At 42.9% G+C, this 16,215-nt stretch overlaps 1 protein-coding gene across 1 annotated transcript; it reads right to left on the reverse strand.

Annotated features, from left to right (window-relative positions):
• Window positions 1-13,249: 13,249 nt before the first annotated feature.
• On the reverse strand, window positions 13,250-14,798 carry LOC128744242 (dihydroorotate dehydrogenase (quinone), mitochondrial-like). The gene is made up of 3 exons (XM_053841095.1): window positions 14,778-14,798; window positions 14,079-14,512; window positions 13,250-14,009 (listed from the first exon to the last, which is right to left on the reverse strand). Exons 1-3 carry the CDS (start codon window positions 14,796-14,798, stop codon window positions 13,250-13,252), a joined length of 1,215 nt encoding a protein of 404 aa, XP_053697070.1.
• Between the last annotated feature and the right edge of the window lie 1,417 nt (window positions 14,799-16,215).

Consider the following 16,215-nt stretch of genomic DNA (forward strand, 5'->3'; position numbering starts at 1 on the left):
TTGTACATTCAACAGTTTCCGCTTTGAAAATTTCGGTGATCGTCAAGGGTAACCCAGCGGGGGTGAAAAACGAATTTGAACATCAGAAAACCTCTCTTGACTAACCTTGGTCAATACTGCGCACGTTCAAGTGACCAAAGCGTCTATGCCACAATTCCAAGTCTTTTGACACACGACCACTTGTCAACATCGATTTCACAGCATTTTTCCGGGAGTACAAATCTAGCTGATATAGCTTCCCGACACGCGAACCACACGCGACGACCTCTGTCCCGCGACGAATTTCGACATGTCCGTTTTCGTACACTACCGTCATCCCAGCATCATCAACACGCATAACCGAGAAAAGATTGCACCGCAAATCTGGTACGTATAGTACTTCGTTTATCGTGCACTCGATTTGTCTGCCGTTAACAACACTAATCGCTTTGACGGTACCAGAATACTCCGCCCGAATCGTCACATTATCCTTCGCAATGGCAATTTCTACGGGATTCTTCAGTGGGGTCAGTTCTTCGAATAATGCCTTATCATTCACTAAATGGTCAGAGCAACCGGAATCAATGTACCAACGAAGTACTTGCGACCATCTGCGTGACGCAGTTTTGCTCACTCCGACAAAACTAACACTATTCGGTTCGGCAATGTGCGCTTTCGAATTATTCTCAAAACCGTTTGCTTTTACCGGACAATCAGCAAATTTATGACCATTTTGTTTACACTTGAAACATTTAATCTTCTTCTTTTTCTTCTGTATTTGCTTCGAAGTATGGTCCAATGTGATTAGTGCGACAGGTATTTCCACCTGGTTTGAAGGTTATGCAATAAAATCTACAGTCTCTCATCAATGGTCCGTGGAGCAAAAGGGATGCCCTTCTTATTTCCCTTTCCGGACGGACGGCTAGCGCTAGTAGAGCAGTGCAGCAGCGCACACATTGGTGCCATATTTCCATCTGTATTTTGATTTTCGCCTGGCCAGCTGGGACTTGAATTTAGACATCAGATTGGACTTGAAATTATACTGTCCAGACGAGTTGTATTTTGCGGGACTGAACCGGATTTTGAAGGTTCCGGTTTGTGACGGATTACCAAGTGTCACGGAAATTGTCCCGCATTGATTAATTTCTTTATCGTGTCAGTTAAATTATTGAAACGCTACTGTGAGTTATACGAACTTTTCAAAAGATTCTCTATATACGAATTATTGTTGAAGTAAGTTCATTTAACTTAAAAATTTATGTAATTTTATATTAAACTGCATCTAAATAAATTTGTTATGTACTACTGATCCAATTTAGCACATAATCCATTCAATATGTTCCGCTGTCATCGTCGTCAGCATCAGAGAACCAGGGTGGCTAATCAAGCAGTCGTTTCCATTCAACTCGATCTTGGGTCACTCGTCGCGGTTTTCTCCGGCGTCCTAGAAGTCGCAAGTCGCTTTCGACATGGTCGAGCCATCTTGTATGTTGGGTCCCTCTGTTCCTGGTGCCGTAGCATACTAAAGGGTTTGTTTCGTTCTACTTGCCATGGCCTACCGAATTTCGACAGATGTACGACAGGAATCTCCAAGCAATACCTGTAGCTCATGATTCAAACGCCTCCGACCTACGTTACTCTTCGCTTTCAGTTGGTATAACACCAAATATCCGTAGCCCCTTCCGCTCGAACACGGCAAAAATGTGTATGTCCAGCGGGAGCAGCGTCATAGTTTCAAGTCAAAAAAGAACTATCGATCTAATGAGGCTGATCTTATTATTTCCGCAATAATAACGTTTTCATAATCGACCAGTTGTACTTTGATCTTACTGCCGATTTGTCCGATGACTTCCGTTTGGCAGCCGCTTTCGCCGTTGAGACAAGTGGCACGTGAATCACGAATTTTCATCAGTCATCACCGGGCTTTTGGGACAAAACTTATTAAGCTCGTCCACTGCAGCTACCATATTAAAGTTTCCATAGTCAACGTACGACACCAAATAGAATTGTAAATCCTTTGTAGAGCACTTGACATTCCAGCAAGCTGAGACTGTCTTTGCTACCGTTGCCGTTCGTCGCAGCCGCTGCTAGCGTATTTACTCTTGATCCGAAGCGAAGCATTCTTTTTAAACTAACCAGAGTCGTCGATGGCTGGCAAAGGGTGAACATGTGCATTCCATAACCTCTGTTCATTAACTCCTATTCCTACCTCCACGAGGTGCCGGCTGGGGTACGCAACTTCGGTTGTCGTATGCTAACAGAAAGAGGGCACAGTGGCTCCCGCCCACATTAAGATGGCAGCCCCATCAGCGGGATAAGGACCTTAGGTTAACAGCCTACTGTACCAGAAAATAAAAAAGTTACCGAAAATGAAAGAAGAAATCTCTCTGGATTATTGGCAACGACCTTTAGCATGAAAACACGGACACGAATCGGAACATGGAATATACTGACCCTTGCCCAGCAGGGTAAGCTGGCGCAACTCGCAAGGGAAGCTAGCCGCCTGAAGCTTGAAATCCTGGGGCTGAGCGAGGTTCGCTGGCCGGGTACTGGCGAACATAGGACATCATCCGGGCAAGTCTTGCTCTACTCTGGCATACGAGGTTGTCGCTGACCGGCTGATCCTGCATCTGCTCGCCCATGGACGGTGACGCTACTGGCTGTCCGTTTGATGCCACGCGCAGCTGACCGTCCGCAGTCACTTGCGTCTGCATTTGCTGAGCAAACTGCGACTGCAAGGAATGCGGCACCAGGTCTGGTTCCCCGCTCACGGCGCGCACCGGCACCGGCTGCGCATTCACAGCGCCCGAAGATGAGCTCCTGCCGATCGACGGCTGCAGCTGGCCCTCCTGCTGCCATCCTGCTGCTAGTTCCATTTCATGTTCCATCCTTTTTTTTTTGATCCGTCGCTGTCAAAAGTATCCGCAAGAATGAGCTCTCTGTATGAATGCATGTCTATTTATATATTTCTGACAACGAATATCAACTTCCCCTTCCATCAGGAGTTTTCCTTCCAAAATTCAATACTGAAGTGTAATGTGAAGCGCATGCACATCTTGATCGGACAGGAATTTTTGTGTTTTCGTTCTCTCCCATTCTCCGATCTACGATATAACGTCGTTGCGGAATATTAAGCAAAGGCTTTTAATTTAATTGATGAAACTGATGTACATGCGCATGTACATGTACATGTACATGTTATTGGTTGGAGGGTAATTCCTGTGTTTGAAACTTCTATCATTTTTTATTCTTCGATTGACTAATCCTGCGAAAGATTATATTGCACATCCAACGAGTCATAGCGAGGATTTCTTTCTTAATTCGAATACATATAGATTAATTCAAGTAAAAGGAAAGTGTTATATTTTTTTTTTTATGTAATGAATTTATTATTTCACATCTCAGCTCTACATCACATTCTACCCCTACTCTATTCAAAAATGGTATATAAATACATATCATCAAATTTTTTTGGTTTAATTACACGTCTTCGAGGTCTCTCATCGGGTACATTAGTATTTAATTTTGTATTATTGTTCGTGTTTTCATCTTCATTTGATTCGGCATCTTCTGCAATCCGTTTCTCCAGTATTTCCATCTGGTCATTTTCATCGTCACATTTAGGAATCCGCTTAGCATCTTGTACATTACGGGAGTAAAGTACACCTCGTTCACTTCTCACTACCAGTTTCGCACCATCCCTTGCTATCACCACAAATTTTTCACTTCCGAAGGTCGGATCTGATTTCATTTTCTTGAATTGTGCTAAAAAAAACTCTATCTCCAACTTCAATATCGGACGATTTTGCGTTTCGTTTTTGATCAGCATATTGCTTGCTCTCTAGCTTCGAGTAAGCATCCATTTCCTTAATGTTTTCACGATCAAGGTTCAAGGTAGGCTGAGTCGACCAAATGCAGGGAAACGTCCCTCTAAATTTCCATCCCACTAGGAGTTCAAACGGTGTTACTCCAAGCCTGGAAAGAGGTTTTACCTTATTGTAGATATGGACATATTCTTCTAGAGCAGCTTTCCAATTTGTTTTATCTATTTTTGAAGCAGCCAACGCCTTTTTTATCCCTTCGTTTTGCCTTTCCACCGCTCCGTTTGATTGTGGGCTTAATGGAATAGACTTCCGAATTTTGACTCCTTTCTGTTCCCATGTCGTTATAAATCTGTCACTCTGGAATGGTGGACCGTTGTCGCTCTGGATTATTAAAGGGTATCCCCATATCGCAAATACTTTGTTAAGAGCTTCATTTGTAGCATCGGCGTCCATTCTCTTCATTTCGATGACATGCAAATATCTGGAATAGATATCGACGATAACGAGGAATTCTCCATGACCAAATTCTTTATCCGTATAAAAATCAATTTGGAGGATCTCCCAAGGGCCTTCAGGAAGTTCTCTGCTACTTAATGGGATTGGAGGATTCTTTCTTGATAAACGCAAACAGGTTTCGCAGCGCTGTACGTATAATTCAGCGGCTTTAGCCATTTCTGGCCACCAAAAATATTCCCGTAAAATTCTCTTCGTGGAGGCTGCTCCCACGTGCCCTTGGTGAGCAGAGCTAACCGCGCGTTGATGCAGTGCAATAGGAAGAATGACCTTGTTGTTTTTGAATGTCAAGGCACCAAGTACGTGGAGCTCCTTCGCGTGGCATTCATAACGACGCAATTCTTTCTCCCATTCGCCAGTTTTAATTGCTAGTCTTACTTTTCCTAGAACGGAATCATTTTGAGAATGGATTTCGATTTCGTCCCAAGTAATTTCTAGTCTGCCAGCGTCTAGATAATATAATAAGTGTTTATCGTTTGTATCGTCAAAGGGGTCAGCTGTGTCAGATAAACAGACCAGCCTGGAGAGAGCATCAGCAACATTATGTTCTCCTGGTACACGCTTGACGTCGAAATGATATGGTTGCAATCTCAAAGCCCATGCTTCGGCTCTAGATACTGCCCTTTTACCAATTCTGTGAAGCCCTCCAAAGATAAATTCGTTTGATTCCGCATCAGTTCGAATAGTGAAATGCAGGCTAATTAAGTACATAGAAAAGCGTTCAACTCCCCATACCATCGCAAGTGCCTCTCTTTGTGTTTGTGGATATTTTTGTTCAGATGACGAAAGCGTTTTGGATGCGCAGCCGATAATTCGTGCTTTCGAATTCTTATCAAACTGAACCAGTACAGCACCCAATCCATGAGGAGAAGCGTCCACGTAAAGCTCTGTACGGTCTTCTCTGTTGAAGTAGCCCAATGTAGTGATTGTTTTCCATGCTTCATTTTTAAGATATTCGAATTCTTCGTCCAATTCTTGATTCCAGTAGAACCGATCGGCTTTGGCCAATTCGCGGAGCAGACGGGTTTTATCTGCTCGGTGGTGAATAAATCTTTCTACAAAATTTATTAGTCCCAAGAAACTTTTCACTTCAGCAATACTTTCTGGGACTCTAAAATTTTTGATGGCTTCTATTTTCTGCTCATCGATTTTCCATCCATCGGATGAAACATTGAAACCAAGGAACGTTAACATCTGTACACCAAATACGCACTTATCCTCGTTTATTTTTACATTGTGATTTCTCAGGCATTTCAGAACTTTGGTTAAATTTGTATCATGTTCTTCCTTCGATTTCCCAAACACCAGAATATCGTCCATGTAATTAACAGTTCCGTCACAATCAGCTAGAATAACTGTTTGCATTATTTCCTGAAAGATATCAGGTGCGTTACACAGGCCAAATGGAAGTCGCCGGTAGCGAAATATTCCCTCTCCGGCAAAAAAATTTGTCAAATGGCGACAGCTTTCATTCAACTCGACGTGAAAGAATGCGCTACATAGATCGATAGTTGAGAAGTACTGTGCTCCGTGAAGTTCCATTAAAATGGATTCGAAAGTAGGCATCTTAAAAGGAGTTCGATAGATACAGCGATTTGGGCCTCGTAGATCAATCACAAGACGGATGTCGTCTTTTCCTTTTGGAACAACCAACATTGAGGAGCAAAAAGATCTATCCATTTCTTGTGTCACTTTTTCAATAATTCCCATTGTAAGCAATTCATCTAACTTTTTCTTGGTAAGATCTTTGAATGCTGTTGGGATATGCGTGTAAATACAGCGTGATGGTGGCATATTGTTATCGTACCTCAACAAAATCGGTGGAACATTAAACTTAGGAAATTCCGCAGATGTCAAGGAAATTTGGTTTTGAGTACAGATCGCAATGCTCAATTCACATCTCCATGATGGATTTAGACACAAATTATTTATAGGAACTTTTATTCCGACTGCTAGAACGCTGTATCTTACCGCCGTATTGAACCCCAATAGGGACCTTGATTCGTTAACAACATAAAATTGTTCAATTGCCACAGGTCTATCGTTTGAAATATATAATTCCGCTGAGAAGACTGCAATTACTTTAATTTCATTGTCAGACGCATACGCCTTTAGTCGCTTATCTGCTGAGTAATTTAATGAGTGTAACTTATTTTTATCATCAAGATTAGCCAGTATATTTTCAAAGGATAATTTTGTGATTGTATTTACTTGCGCGCCGGAGTCAATAAATAGTTTCACCTTAGTGTTAGCTATCCAAGCTTCAATGTATGCGTCTTTTTCTGTTAAGGTGCTAATCTTCGCATTTTTCCTCAAATCCGCTTTTTCAGAGCACTGAGGATTGTTATTTATTACAATGATATTTTTATCAACCGAAGTCGACAACCTTACCTGCAATAATCATAGCTATTAGAAGATGATTTCATTATTATTATTTGTATGGTTTCTGTGATTTTTATGGTCACAGCATTCATTTATTCATAGGTTTATATGTAATTCAAAGAAAATATTTCTTTCCTCCTTTTTTTTTAAAAAAAAAGTGCGTTGTATAAAAACTCATTTATTATCATATTTCTTAATCTATTTATTTTATTTATTACAGATCCATAAAAATCAAAGAAACGCATTTTTAATTTAAATTATTGCTTTCTTCATGTACCTCAGAACGTGTTTCTTCATCTTTTGAACCTTCGATGGCGGCAAGTTTTCTCTCTGGCATCTCTTCATTGAATTCTCCGCGACGCTTCCGTTGACCCGGCGGTGGCTGTGAGCATGCACGTTCAATATGGCCAATTTTCCCGCACCGGTGGCAGGCTTTTTGAACTGCATGACATTGCTGCGCAAAATGAAAGACGCTTCCGCATCTCCAACAGTTTGTAGCCGATCCATATCCTTGATTTGAAAAAGTTCGTCGCCCTCTTTTGCTGACTCCTCGAATGCCTCGTTGGCTATCAAAACGATTGTTCCCTCGGTTGTTGAAGGAGCGGTTGTTACTATAGTTCCGATTGGGTACCTCATCAGGTTTCCACTCAACAGCGGCAACAGTGACATTACTATTGCCATGATTCCGCTTGTATTCATCTTCATTAAACTTTTCCAGCTCTCTATTACGAACCGAGTCGATAAGTTCCTTAAATGTACCCTGATTAATCCAGTTTCTGTAGGCCAGTACTCGAACACGGTCATCTGATGCCTCTTTTGTAAATACTCTCACCATGGCTTCCATTGCTTCATCTTCTTTATAGTTGCACATCTTTGCTGCATTTCCCACACGCCTTACAAATTGCATACTGCTTTCTGCTGGTTCTTGCGTCATGTTCATTAGCTTGCCTCTCTGGGCCAGAATATATGTTCGGGAGCTGAAATATCCGTCCAGCCGCTGCATCGCATTTGAAAGCGGAGCTGTTAGCTCGTCTGACATACCCGGCGAAGAAACTGTTGTATTAAAGATTTCTCTCAGTTTCATGCCCGCCTTAATTTTAAATAAACCAAACAATGTATGCTCATCTCGACTGTTGACGAGCTGGATAGAAGCGTAGAAAATCTCCTTCCATTGTTCAAATGCACGCTTGTCGATTTCGGACTCACCGTCACTAGGGACACATTCTGGAATATTAAGAGTGCCAAGAGTCCAGCTGCTCATTGTAGATAACAGTAACGACTCGTGTCCGGTTTCTTCGAAATCTCGAAGCATAGTACCTGAGCATGGAGACTCGGTTTCAGCTTCAGGAAACACCTCCGCTGAAAGTGCTGCAACTTGTTCCCGAAGAGAATTGTTGCTCTCCAATGCTGCCTTCAGCATCTTTTTCAACATTTTCCTGGATGATTTCCTGCAAACACCAGAATAAAAAATTCTCTTGTCATTTCACATAATAATGACCTCATGTTAATCCGATTATCAATATCGGTATTATATTAATTTGCAAACGAATTGCTATTATCAGCACTCATTCAGTTTTGCCATTCAAACTTTCTGGTTTCCTGTTCTGAAACCGTCACATTTATTCAAGCCTTCGTCTATTTCCACCGAAGCTTGTAAAAAAACATTTAATTTTTGTACAAAGATTTCGTCTTTTGCAACACCGAAACCGCATCAATAAATATTTTGAGGATCCGCCTACTTCCATCGGTAACCTCTCTTCTTTAAGAATAAGCCTCGTCTATCGCTACCGAAGCTTACCACATTTGCACAACATTTTTCATTATTCGGCGTCCGTCTATTTCCACCGGACCCGAAACATAAAATAAATACTTACTTCCTGGGAGGCTGAACTGCACCATTGTCGCTGACCGGCTGATCCTGCATCTGCTCGCCCATGGACGGTGACGCTACTGGCTGTCCGTTTGATGCCACGCGCAGCTGACCGTCCGCAGTCACTTGCGTCTGCATTTGCTGAGCAAACTGCGACTGCAAGGAATGCGGCACCAGGTCTGGTTCCCCGCTCACGGCGCGCACCGGCACCGGCTGCGCATTCACAGCGCCCGAAGATGAGCTCCTGCCGATCGACGGCTGCAGCTGGCCCTCCTGCTGCCATCCTGCTGCTAGTTCCATTTCATGTTCCATCCTTTTTTTTTTGATCCGTCGCTGTCAAAAGTATCCGCAAGAATGAGCTCTCTGTATGAATGCATGTCTATTTATATATTTCTGACAACGAATATCAACTTCCCCTTCCATCAGGAGTTTTCCTTCCAAAATTCAATACTGAAGTGTAATGTGAAGCGCATGCACATCTTGATCGGACAGGAATTTTTGTGTTTTCGTTCTCTCCCATTCTCCGATCTACGATATAACGTCGTTGCGGAATATTAAGCAAAGGCTTTTAATTTAATTGATGAAACTGATGTACATGCGCATGTACATGTACATGTACATGTTATTGGTTGGAGGGTAATTCCTGTGTTTGAAACTTCTATCATTTTTTATTCTTCGATTGACTAATCCTGCGAAAGATTATATTGCACATCCAACGAGTCATAGCGAGGATTTCTTTCTTAATTCGAATACATATAGATTAATTCAAGTAAAAGGAAAGTGTTATATTTTTTTTTTATGTAATGAATTTATTATTTCACATCTCAGCTCTACAGAGGTGAAAATGCTACTCGAGAAACAGGAGTTGGATTCCTACTGAGCCCAGGGGCACATTGTTTAATTGTTTCGAAGCATCCTTCAAAATACTTTAGTTCTTGATCCGTACTTTCAGGATCGAACGTACCTTCCTCGGTCGTTTCTGTACAGATTTGCTTCGGCCTTTGCCGTTCGTTGGCTGTCCAGCTTACAACAGGTACTTGTGTTTCATTTGCGAAACTCATATCGTCCGTTGGTTCAACTTTGTTTTCCTTAGATGAACTCATTAATTCCCCCATTCCATCTCTATGGCTTTCAGGAATCCTCGATCTGCAATCGTCAGATTTCAGCTGCGTTGCTTCTTTTTGCAACTTGGCACGTAGGTCTTCAATTAATGCACATTTGATACAGATCCAGCGTCCTGCATCGGTTGGCATATTTATTAATTGTGCGCAAACCAGGTGGAAATACCTGTCGCACTAATCACATTGGACCATGCTGTCCGTGATGTCCTTTCCAGTACATAAACGACACCTGCCGTTGGGGTTTTTCATGAAGAAATCCATAACTTTTGTTCACGTGTTACTTTACAGGGGAATTTGCCTTTACTCCTAATCCTGCTGGTAATAGTTTCGATCCCTATGATCGGTAATGGTGAAAACTTTAACCGTCCTTGGCGAACCTTGATACTGTTTCCAATACTTAGTGGCCCATGTTCTCTTGACTTGACCTTATAATTTACATGTCGGTCCTCCTTTTAGTTCCGATTCATGTCCAAATGTGGCCGCTGCAGTGAAATACCCAAAATCGGTTCCAAATCCTGCAGGCCTTTAGTGGTTTCCTTGGTTAGCGGTGCTTGGCTTGCTTTATTGTGCCAACCTTGCCAGGGCAAGTTCGTCCTACCTGGTCTTTAGAAATGTAAACGATTACAGCTTGGTTCGACTCATGCACCTTCCAGCATTGGACAAAAGGTAGGAGTCAAAATGACTACTTGTCAAGCATAGCTACCAATACCCCCCCCCCCCCCTTCCTTTCCGCTCTTCCCCCTCCTTCACCAAAATTTTCATTTCTTTCCCCTACCGTCCCTTCATCAATTGTAGAACCATCGTTTAAAAAAAAATATTAATATATGTATGACCTCATTCCAAGGTCAAGACTAAAAATCTTGAGATTAGTCTATGTAAACGCTGTTTTAAAATCGTGCTGATCTTGCCAGAGGAATATCTTTCGTCCTTCCTGGTCTTTTTAAAAAATGTAGGCACTCTCCTTTCTAAAGTGCTACAGGATTTTATCGTGCTGACTGATAATACTTGCCAGGGGAATCTCGTCCGTCCTTCCCGGTCTTTAAATGTCAAAACTCCTCTCTGAACGTATTGACCTTGCCAGGGGAATATCTTGGTCCTTCCTGGTCTTTAGAAATGTGAGCACTTCCTTAAAAATCGTGCTGATCTTGCCAGGGGAGTCTTTCGTCCTTCCTGGTCTTTTTAAAAAATGTGAACACTTCCTCTCTGGAGTGACACCAAAATGTTACGGCTGGCTGGCTCGGAGGTCGGTTCCTCTCTGGAGCCACCAAAATTACACCGCTAAGGGTAAAGCAATGAGCGCAATCAAACCTACTTCTTTGAAAGGATGCACCCTTGAAATATTTTCGTTAAACCTTCAAACCAAGGTCCTTCTCTTATTCGGAAGGCTTAATAGCCTCAAGCTGCTCAGTGGGTGGGGAGGGAAATATATGCTGTAAATCGGGTGTGCGTCACGGCTAGGTCTATACACAAACAGTATCTCGATCGGAGACAGGAACCACAGGAAATGGATCAATAGCAGGGATAATTACCAAATAAGAAACGGCTGCCAGTTCACGGGTTTCTATAGACTCGGTGAGCAGATAGTTGAAACAACACACTAGAGAAAACCAACGGCGAAGGATGACAACTCGACTTGTACGATGGATGTAAAATTAGAGGATAGTGTCGCTTTGGGCAAAAACTCGTTACGTACGATACAATGTTTTATTTTCCCTATCCCTACAGTACTTACTACACTAGGATTTCTACTTGCTGGTGTGTTTCTAGGTCTCGGGTGTTCTCTCTCACTATATAACGGTCGAACCAATATCGTATGTAGGTTCACCGCACTCGGCAAAGGAACAGCCGGGATAGCCGGGCTGGCCAGGCAACCGTGGGTAGTTGGTGGTTACACTGCAGCGCTGGGGCCCGCACAGCGCTCGGCAAGGGCAGGGCCGGTGTAGCGGTCGGGGCCGACAGCCGATAATTCGTGGCTACGCTGGATAGGCGGAAGGTCCGCTGCTTCTACGAAGCTTTTGTTGGTTTAATGCGTCTTTCCGAAAGGTCACACCGGAAGCGGCGGGCGCCGGGATCTGAGAAGTAATGTCCAAAACAAAAGGCCCGTCGAGGACCTGTTCGAGAGCCATTAACCAACTTATCACACCATCTTCACCCTAGATCTACACTCTTGACACCAGCTTATTTAATTAAAATTGCTAAAACTAATTTTACCTTTTTGTTTTTTGTTAAATTATTCACACACTATTTTCACTATTTTTATTTGTCTGTGGTCTTTGGTTTGGTAGGTTGTTGTTCTTATTGTATGAACGTCTCTGTTTGTTCACCTTTTTTGTTTGGCACTATAATTACATGTAACATTATAATAGGCTTTCTTTTACTTTACACAATACTCTTTTATCAATTAACAATTACTTACTACTTTTCCTCACAATTAAACGACAATACACTTATTTTACATCATATAAATTAAAACTCTTTAAATAAATTAAATTAACGCGCACCTCTATTCCGTTGCGTTTTCCCAACAAAGTGAGTTTGATTACCGGGTCTGAGCCCTTTTAAAACCTTGCTCTGTTAAAAATCGGAATCCCTTCCAGTTTTCCGATTTTTACCGAACTTTTGTCCTGGCAACAATTATCCTGGTCGACACCCTGTGGCATTGAATTCCTTGATCGCATGTTTCAGGGTATCTGTGGGCGATCATGTATCTGTGGCTCCTCCGTCCCAGACGCTAGGCGTCAGACGTGGAGGAATACCACCGATGCATCTGAGATCACCGTGTTTGTGTTAGAGAAGGCCTTCCCCCCAGTGAGGGGCCCCTCCGTCCCAGGCGCTGAGCGTCAGACGTGGAGGGATACCACTCACTCAGTTGACAGCTCAACCCTTTTACTAACCGTCTCTCAAGCAAGCTGTCCTCCCCCCTTGACCGACCCCTCCGTCCCAGTCGGAATGCGACAGACTTGGAGGGCTATCACTCACTGAGTAGACAGCTTGCTCAGCTCCGTTTTGCTATGCCAGAGAGAGCATTCCCATGTGTGTATGATCCCTCCGCCTAGCCGCAAAGCGACAGACTTGGAGGGCTATCACACACTCAGTAGAATGCTAACTCAGGTCAGTGTGGATATGATAGAGACAGCTTTCCCGCTTGTGGGATCCCTCCGTCCAGACGCAGGACGACAGACGTGGAGGGCTATCACACACTCAGTAGACAGCTGACTCAGGGACGGACTTGGGGAATTTGGATTGGGAATTTTGAGCTGATCGAACAGGCAAATTAAATTGGCGAAGCTAATTCATACATTGTAACCGATGGTTACAGGCTTAGTAAGAAAGTGGAGAATAATCAAAAGGATCGTTCGGATGAGAAGCTTTACTGCTGGTCTGAGTTTGCACTAGTTTATTTTTTCGTAAAATAACTATTGGACTATTTTTGGGGAAGCACAACTGACTTTTTAGATCAACGCCACACATATTGGCACTTCCGGTGTCGTTGAGACAGTAAAAGCCGAAAGATATTTGAAAATATATACCTAAAAAATCTTTATTCTTAGAACCAATCATCAACTTTGTAAGATGCGATCTACGCCCTTGCCCACGGCTTGCTGCACGCTGTCGTACCCGTCCGCTTTCAGTAGCTCCTCAAGTTCCTGTTTGACTCGTATCACAATCGGTGGTCCATGGTAAATAAACGCCGTATATAGTTGAACCGCGCTGGCACCGGCCAGAATTTTATTGTACGCATCGCGACCGCTGAAAATCCCTCCAACGCCGATGATGGGAATCTTTCCCTCGGTCCATTTGTACACCTTGGCCACCAGTTGGGTAGATCTTTGGAACAATGGCTGCCCACTCAAGCCGCCCAGCTGGCCGGCATTGATGCTCTTCAGACTAGATGGCCTTTCGATGGTTGTATTCGATACGATTAGCCCGTCGACGGCACATGCTTTGCTGCATACAACTGTGACTATCTCCTGGATGTCTTCGTCGGACAAGTCCGGTGCCAGTTTCACCATAATAGGTCGTTGTTCTGCCAGCGGCAGGGAACTCCGTGCCTTCAGGACTTCACTCAACAATACGAAAAGCGTACTTTTGTTTTGCATAGTCCTCAAACCGGGCGTATTCGGGCTACTTATATTGATAACGAGATAATCAGCTAAGCCACTAAATCGTTTCACTCCTTTCACGTAATCGCGGATCGCATCCTTTGAAAGTTTATTCTTTCCTAAATTAATTCCTAAAGCAACATCTTCGCCACACTTTTGACGAGCTTCTTTCAGCCGCTCGTAAACCACTTTGTGGCCCTCACTATTAAATCCGTATCTGGAAAAAAAAAATTGGTGATATGAAACAATATAATGGTAACAGAACACGTTCAGTCTCCACACATACCTATTGACAATCGCCTTATCCTCTTTCAGACGAAACACTCGCGGTCCCGGGTTTCCCGGCTGCGGCTGGGGCGTAACCGATCCGACCTCCACAAAGCCGAACCCAAGCAAATGCAGTCCACAGACCGCTTCGCCCTGTTTGTCAAACCCGGCAGCGATACCGACCGGATTGCGCAGAACCATATTCATCAGCTGGGTGCGCAGAACGCCGGGATCTTGATATCCGGGTCGAATCAATCCCAGCTTCAGGCCGAACACCGCCAGATGATGAGCAGTTTCCGGCGGAGCGAGCCGAACGATCGGCATGAAAATGTTTTCGTAGAACCTTTCATTTCCCTTGTACAGGCAGGTGATGCTAAAGGTTGCTGCTCCGAGCGCTGTTACCTTCAATAGAGAGCGAACTGGATTCATGATTGAGCAGTGTGATTGAGCTGGCTGTGGAGAATAATCAAAAGGATCGTTCGGATGAGAAGCTTTACTGCTGGTCTGATTTTGCACTAGTTTATTTTTTCGTAAAGCTGATCTATTTATACGTAGTTAGGTAAATTCAATTATTCTAAATCCTTATGGCTAATTGGAGTGAAAGTGATAACTTTGGTTTTTCCTATCTTTCGATACAAATTCAAATCATTTGATCCAGGTGTGGTGAAAGAGATAGAGAAGTGGGAAATTATTTACCGACTGATTCCCTGAACTGTACCTGGTTGGTTGGTATTTCCATTTTCGTGCATTCATTGTTAAAGGGCGTAGACAATTTTACCTAATGAATAATACGACATTATTTACTCTGCCTGTTCCTTCCGCTAGTCAAAACAAAGGTTACTTTCTCCCGGCTTATCTTTGACGCTACCTGGGGCGGGGGTAAAGTGTGTTCGGACCGTTCGGACCCTGCCTGATAAACATGGTAAGTGCATATACACGTGGTACACTGTAACTACCTATGCAGCCTAATCACCAAAGGGGTCTTGCTCAGATACCTGGTTTTGGATTATGGTTTGTTTTGTTGATCCTTTCTTCTAATCTTTCTACAATTCGTACAAGCAGGTACTGAAAATACACGATTTATGAACCTACTTTTCAAAACCTTCTTTAGTTACAGAAAATAAAATGAATTTGGGATTTGATTAAATAATCTAATAAACGTTTAATTAGATGCGTCCGTTACAACAGGCTTTGTCTTAGGACGGCAAGTCAGTTAAGTAAGTTAGTATTTCAATTAAACTTTTTATACGACTCACGAATGTTCAATTGCTGGGGCCCCACGATTCATGAAATCATTTAAGTAGAGCTTTTGGGGTCCAAGCTCCGAAAATATTACCAGCTTCAATTCTAAGTATTTAAAAGTAGAGTTAGTATTTCATCCGCAGTTATTTGAGTACTTATAAATATTGAACTGTCAGCTTAAGCTCCATACTTATGTCGAATTTGTTTATTCAATCCGGGTTGACACTGAATGAATTTTATCTGTCAGATAGGAGCAAATGAATACAAAAAGTTCATCCAGTTCCAATCCGGATTGAATAAACAAATTCGACATTAGTTTACTTCAGTGACGACAGTCCGTTATCGATCCTGCGCCGAATGAGTTATGGTCCTCCAGTACTCAATCCTGGGCTACATTTCTTCAAACCCCTCGAACACCAACTGAACGTGCATCATCCTCGATAGCGCACATCTATCAGTGCGATGTCTACTCCGAAGTCTACGGCCTCTTCTTGATTCTCTGCTTAAAATAATTTTGGCTACTCTTTCGTTGAGCATTCTCGACGCATATTTGCATTCAGCTTTACAGCATATTTGCATTCTTAATACAGCTCATGGTTCAGGCGTCTGTGTAACACTCCATTTTGGATTCTGCAAAATTTTACGCTAAAACCCCAAGCATTCGTCGATCAGCTTCTTTTAGCGTCCATGATTCTTGTACGTAAAAAGCCACCGAAAGGATTAGTGTTCTCTAGAGCGTCAGTTTTATGCGAATTTGCAAGCAAAATATATTCAGTTCCTCTTCGGCACTGTTATGTATAAGAAAAAGGCTCAGTAATAGCTAAGCCCATATCAGAGATGCAACAGCAGATTCAAATACTGCAACGAACACATGCAAATGAGTTTCTAATAAATACGGCTGAGCTGGCCTCAGA

This window comes from Sabethes cyaneus, chromosome 3, assembly GCF_943734655.1.
Source record: "Sabethes cyaneus chromosome 3, idSabCyanKW18_F2, whole genome shotgun sequence".
NCBI lineage: Eukaryota > Metazoa > Arthropoda > Insecta > Diptera > Culicidae > Sabethes > Sabethes cyaneus.

Coding starts and splice junctions, on each gene's coding strand:
- LOC128744242 (XM_053841095.1), bottom strand. CDS start 14,798: ATGGAAATACCAACCAACCAG. Junction 14,513..14,777: donor TGGAAATACCAACCAACCAG/GTACAGTTCAGG, acceptor TATTCTCCACAG/CCAGCTCAATCACACTGCTC. Junction 14,010..14,078: donor GATAAGGCGATTGTCAATAG/GTATGTGTGGAG, acceptor TTTTTTTTCCAG/ATACGGATTTAATAGTGAGG.